This window comes from Grammomys surdaster, unplaced genomic scaffold (assembly GCF_004785775.1).
Source record: "Grammomys surdaster isolate TR1022 unplaced genomic scaffold, NIH_TR_1.0 339, whole genome shotgun sequence".
Lineage (NCBI taxonomy): Eukaryota > Metazoa > Chordata > Mammalia > Rodentia > Muridae > Grammomys > Grammomys surdaster.
The window spans coordinates 974,069-979,525 of record NW_021604758.1 but is presented as its reverse complement, the minus strand read 5'-3'; the positions used below and the strand labels follow the sequence as shown (position 1 = coordinate 979,525).

At 50.4% G+C, this 5,457-nt stretch overlaps 2 protein-coding genes across 2 annotated transcripts in view; one reads left to right on the top strand and one right to left on the bottom strand.

Moving 5' to 3' along the window:
- The window catches only part of LOC114630481 (basal cell adhesion molecule-like), a 15,481-nt gene extending 11,320 nt beyond the window's left edge, over positions 1-4,161 (top strand). Inside the window, exon 8 of the mRNA XM_028778720.1 lies at positions 4,128-4,161. Coding sequence (XP_028634553.1) covers positions 4,128-4,161 — 34 coding nt within the window. The remainder of the gene's footprint in view (positions 1-4,127) is intronic.
- Positions 4,153-5,457, bottom strand: part of LOC114630464 (basal cell adhesion molecule-like) — a 3,010-nt gene continuing 1,705 nt past the window's right edge. The window contains exons 4-5 of the mRNA XM_028778702.1: positions 4,724-4,841; positions 4,153-4,633 (exon numbers count right to left, since the gene is read on the bottom strand). Coding sequence (XP_028634535.1) covers positions 4,628-4,633; positions 4,724-4,841 — 124 coding nt within the window. The 3' untranslated portion in view covers positions 4,153-4,627. The remainder of the gene's footprint in view (positions 4,634-4,723; positions 4,842-5,457) is intronic.

Below are 5,457 nucleotides of genomic sequence, written 5' to 3'. Positions count from 1 at the left end.
TGTGTGTATGTGTGTATGTGTGTGTATGTGTGTGTATGTGTGTATGTGTGTGTATGTGTATGTAAATGTATATGTATCTATGTGGACAAGTTGTGGGAGTCAACAATTTTGTGAGTCTCCAGCAATTGAATGCAGGTTTCAGGCTTGGTAGCAAGCTCCTTTATCTCTTGAGTCATCTTAAAAGTCCTGGATTATAACCTCCCCCTTCCTCTTCCTCCTCCTCTTTTTCTTTTGGGGGAGCGGGGGAGGCATGCATGGCGGTCAGAAGGCAAATTCAGGGACTTGATCCTGTCCTTCCATCATGGTTCCAGAAACCAAACAAAGTGCTCAGCCTGGTACAGCTTTTATCTGAACAACCGCCTGGTGGACCCATCACTGATTTTCTTTTATCCTGGCCCAGCTAAGGATGGAGGAGGTCTGGGGGCTGCAGAAATGACTCAGTGATTAAGAGCACGGACTGCTCTTCCAGAGGTCCTGAGTTCAATTCCCAGCAACTAGCATGGTAGCTCACAATCATCTGTAATGGGATCCTATGCCCTCTTCTGGTGTGTCTGAAGACAGCTGCAGTATATTCATATAAAAAAAATAAATCTTTAAAACAAAAAAACAAAATAACTCTGAAGAGTCGGCATATCCAACCATCTTTTTCCCCTGTGCACCTGCTCTTCTGGACGGTCACCAAGTGGGCTAGGCTCCCTCTAGGCGGGTCTTTGTGGGAAGGACAGGCTCAGGAAGGAAGCCAGGGGAGAGTGGTGCTACCAGATTTCATGGCTATGAGGCATACTTCAGCTTAAGAACAGCCTGGGTTGTTGACAGAGAACTGGGTGGGTCTCATACTTGTGAAGTCAAGGAGCCCCAGAGGTAAAACACTTCACTTGGGAGCCAGAGCCTGCTAGGCACAGAGCCAAAGGCTTCCTGTTCTAAGGAATTTACCTGCTCTGCAACCCCTGCTCTTGTGGGTGCCAGGATTTGAGGCCTCCCCCTCCCCCAATCAGTGATACTGTCTCAGGGATGGAAGTAGATTCCAGCTCCTAAATCCAACGGTGCCTGACGGTAGTTTACCTTTGAACGCTCCAGTTATACATCTAACTTTTAAATTTTATTTAGTATGTGTGTGTAGGGGTAGGATTCTCTCTCTCTCTCTCTCTCTCTCTCTCTCTCTCACACACACACACACACACACACACACACACACACACCAGATAGTATTTCTCTATTTCTCTGTATAGCCTAGGCTGTCCTGGAACTCTCTCTGTAGACCAGGCTGGCCTCAAACTCATGGAGATCCCTCTGCCTCTGTCTCCCAAGTGCTGGGAGATGGGGCTTACTACTTCCGCCTCTCAAATGCTTGGATTCCCAGTATGTACCACTGTACTTTGTCTCCCCCCGACCCCCACCCCAGGGTCTCCTTACATTATAACCTTGGCTGGATTGAGGCAGGAATCCTTTTGCCTTGCCTCAGTGTTTTACTAAGAAAACAGATATGAACCATCATGCCTAGCTGGACTTAAATCAAAATTTCACTCCCCCGTCCCCCGACATTTGTTTGTTTATTTAGCATTGTGTGTGCCTGCTCTTGGAGAAGACAGCTTTTGTGAGGTTCTCCTTCCATTAGGTGGGATTTGGGGGATGACTCAGGTCATCTGGCTTGGGGACTGGAAACTTCACCTCCTGTGCCATCTCACCTTCTTTTGTTTGTCCAGGCATTCTAGGGTGTGAGGCAGGAGGATGGAGAAGTTGAGGCCAGCTTGTGCTCCATGAAACCCTGTCACAAACAAGTGAGCTAATACACAAATCCACCGTCTTCAACTCTGCCACACGGTACAAGGATAAGATAGCTCTGCTGACAGGGACAGAGGGGTGGGAGGATCTGAACCAAGCCTGGGGTCTGGTGACTGGAAGTGGCCTCCCTAATCCAGTTTCCCGTCCCCTCTTCCCGAGGTTTCAGTTACCCATGGTCAGCCTCAGTCCAAAAATGTTCAATGGAACATTCCAGATATAAATAATTCATGAGTTTAAAATAACTTTCGCTTTAAACAATTTTTAACAATGTCATACTTTGTGTCCTTATAGTTACTTAATTTGTGTGAATGTCCATGTGTGTCATTATATACATGGGTGTGTGTGTATATGTGTGTGTGTGCACACATGCGTGCACACATGGGTGTGCATGTGGAGGCCAGAAGACAACTTCAGGTGTTCCTTAGGCACTATGAACTTTAAAAAAAAATTATGCTGGGCAGTGGTGGCGCACGCCTTTAATCCCAGCACTTGGGAGGCAGAGGTAGGTGGATTTCTGAGTTCGAGGCCAGCCTGGTCTACAGAGTGAGTTCCAGGACAGCCAGGGCTACAAGAGAAACCCTGTCTCAAAAAACCAAACCAACCAACCAAACAAAACCTTTTAATTCTGTGTGTGTGTCTATGGGTGGGTATGTGCAAGCGACTGCAGGTGGCTGCAGAGGCCAGAAGAGGGCGCCAGATCACCTGGCACTGAAGTTACAGGTGGCTGTGCGCTGCCTCAAATGGGTGCAGAACAAGACTCCAGTTCTCTGCAGGAGCAGCAAGCATCCTTAACTACTGAGCCACCTCTCTAGCCCCAGTCATTTGAGTGTTTGGAGACAGGGTCTCTCAGTGGTCTGGAAACTTGCCACACATGCTGGGCTAGCAAACCCCAGTGACCTGCCTGTCCTATCTCCCAAGCAGTGGGATTATGTCCAGCTTTATATGTGGGGCTCTAGGGAGCGAGCTCACATTCTCCATGCTTTCAAAGTGAAGTGTCTTGACTGAGCCATCCGCGCCCCCTCACCGCCAGCCCTCTGTTTTACTAATGACTGTTCGCTTTTCTTCCTGTTCCTTCTTTCCTTACGTCACTTTTTGAGATGGGCTCTCACACTGTAGCCCTGGCTGGGCTTGAACTCATGGCAATCCTCCTGTCTCAGCTTCCTGAGTGCTAGGATTATAAATGTGAGCTGCTGAGCTGGGCGGTGGTGGCGCACGCCTTTAATCCCAGCACTTGGGAGGCAGAGGCAGGTGGATTTCTGAGTTCGAGGCCAGCCTGGTCTACAGAGTGAGTTCCAGGACAGCCAGGGCTACACAGAGAAACCCTGTCTCGAAAAACAAACAAACAAACAAACAAAACAAACAAACAAGCAAACAAACAAACAAAAAACAATAAATGTGAGCTGCTGCACCTGGCTTTATTAGTAGCTACTAATTTCTTACTGATCTTAGTTTGTAAAGTGGGATTTACCATCGGTGTATGTATGGAAGAGAATATGTATATGTGTGTGTGTGTGTATGAATATATGTATGTATATGGTATGTAACTTGTCTACTATACAGGTGTCTACTATATTAAAAATGTAAACTGGAAGCCAGCTATGGTGGCATAATCCTGTAATACTATGTCTTGGGAAATTAGGGCCATCTTCAGCTATACAGTGTGAGTTCAAAGCCAGCCTGGGCTACATGTCCCAATTCAAGCCATTAGGCTTGGTAGCAAGTGCTCTTACTCACTAAGCCGGCTCACTGTCGCCTGTTATTTTGTGATTTTTGAGACAGTCTTGTTCTATAGTCCCAGCCTGCCTGGAACTCATTGTGTAGCCCAGGCTGGCCTCAAACTCACTATCCAACTGCCTCTGCATCTCAATTGCTCAGATGACAGGCGTGTGTCACCATGCCTTCTCTCCAGTCCTTGTTTGGACCTCAGAAAGTGCGTTGGTTTCCTCGTTCTGCCCCAGATTCCCTTTGTATTGCCTTTATCACCCCTGCTTCCCCAGGGAGTTCCCAGATCCTCCAAGAAGGGAAGAAAAATTTTCTAGACTTAGCTTCAGCCCCTAGGGACTCTGGGAATTTTTCCTTAAGGGGACAGGACCTTGCTCCTAAGCAGACAGTGGGCCCTGGTTCACAGTGACCAGGCTGCTGCTCAGACCCGGGCGTCTCTCTTCCCGGATCAGTCAGCTGAGTCTTGTTCCATGCTAGCTCTTTCTAACCCTCTCTAGCCTGTCTCCTACTGTTCTGCTTGACATCAGACCTTTCCTGAGGGTGTGTGAGGAGGCAGCCAGCCAGCAGTAGTAGAAGGGGGAAGATGGCCTGTACCTCCCTTCCCCTTTATCCTCCTCCCCCAGAAGAGAACCTGGCCATAGGAAAGTGTCCACGTGACAGGCAGCATTTATTTCAGAGTCCAGTGTTCACAATGATGGGCAGGGGATGAGGGCAGGGATGGGGTGGGTTGGGGACTCCAGTGTCAGACTACACAGCAGGGTATCAGGTGGGGAGGGGTAGTGCCCAGCAAGGGAGACAGGAGGTAAAAATAGCCCCGGCCTGCCGACCCTCAGCGCCGTGTCCCAGGCCGGGCCCTGGGCTTGGGTCCAGGAGCTATTCTGGGGCCTGGGAGAGTTACATTCCCTGGAGGAAGGCCCCCTCCCAGCCCCCACCTCCCTCTTTCCCTCCCCAAGGCCGCTGGCCACTGTGGGTCCCTGCCCAGCAGGCAGAGGAAGGAAGGGAGGGCCGAGGCTGGAGAAGGAAGGAGGCGGAGGCGTGCTGAGGCGGAGGCGAGCTCAGAGCCGGTCCTCCGATGATGCCCAAAGTTCCAGATCCAGAGACTGCCTCTGGGAGGTCCTCAGCCTCAACACTGGGGACAATAGGGGCAGCTAAACTTGAGCCCACAAGGCTGGCCCTGCATTCAGCCGGTTCCCCATTGGACACCCAGACCATCACGCACCTCATCTCCAAAGCCCCCACTGCCACCTCTGCCTCCTCCGGAGGGTCCACCCATGAGAAGGCCTGTGTGTTCTGGCCGCTCTGACCCAGAGTGGCTCAATTCCGGTTCCCTGGATGGCCTGGGGGAAGGACAGTGGCACGGTGAAAGAGTCACTGCTAAAGGAGCTGGGAGAGGGTAGGGGTGGTCATGGCTTTGGGTTTGGTGGTAGGAGATGAGTCTGGATGCTAAGGTTGTGGATGGGTCTGAGGCAAAACTACAGTATCCGAGACCAGTCTGGGATGCTTATGGACCGAAGTTGATGATGCTGTGGGAGGTTGGAGATGAGGTGAGATGCGGATAGATTTGGCTGGCTACAGGTGACGATTGTAGAAAGACTGGGTATATAGGCAGTGTGGGGCTAGCCACAGACCAGGGGTTGTTGGGATGTGGCTATGATGACAGCTACTGGAAGCATGGCTTTAAGGAGCAGGTCAGAGTATGGCTAGCACTGGGATGCAATCAATCCTGTGTGGGACTTTGGAAAAGACAAAGTCTAATCTGAAGATGAAGTCGGGCCTCGTGGCTCTAATCCCAGCACTTGAGAGGGTAAAGAGGACTGAAAGTTCAAGGCCAACCTGGACAAAACTGGACAACACAAGAGATCTTGTCTCAAAATACTCAAAAGGGGGCTTAGGATACATGGAAAGTACCTGCCTAGAATCCCCCAGTGAGGGGCTGGGGGCGTGGCTCAGTGG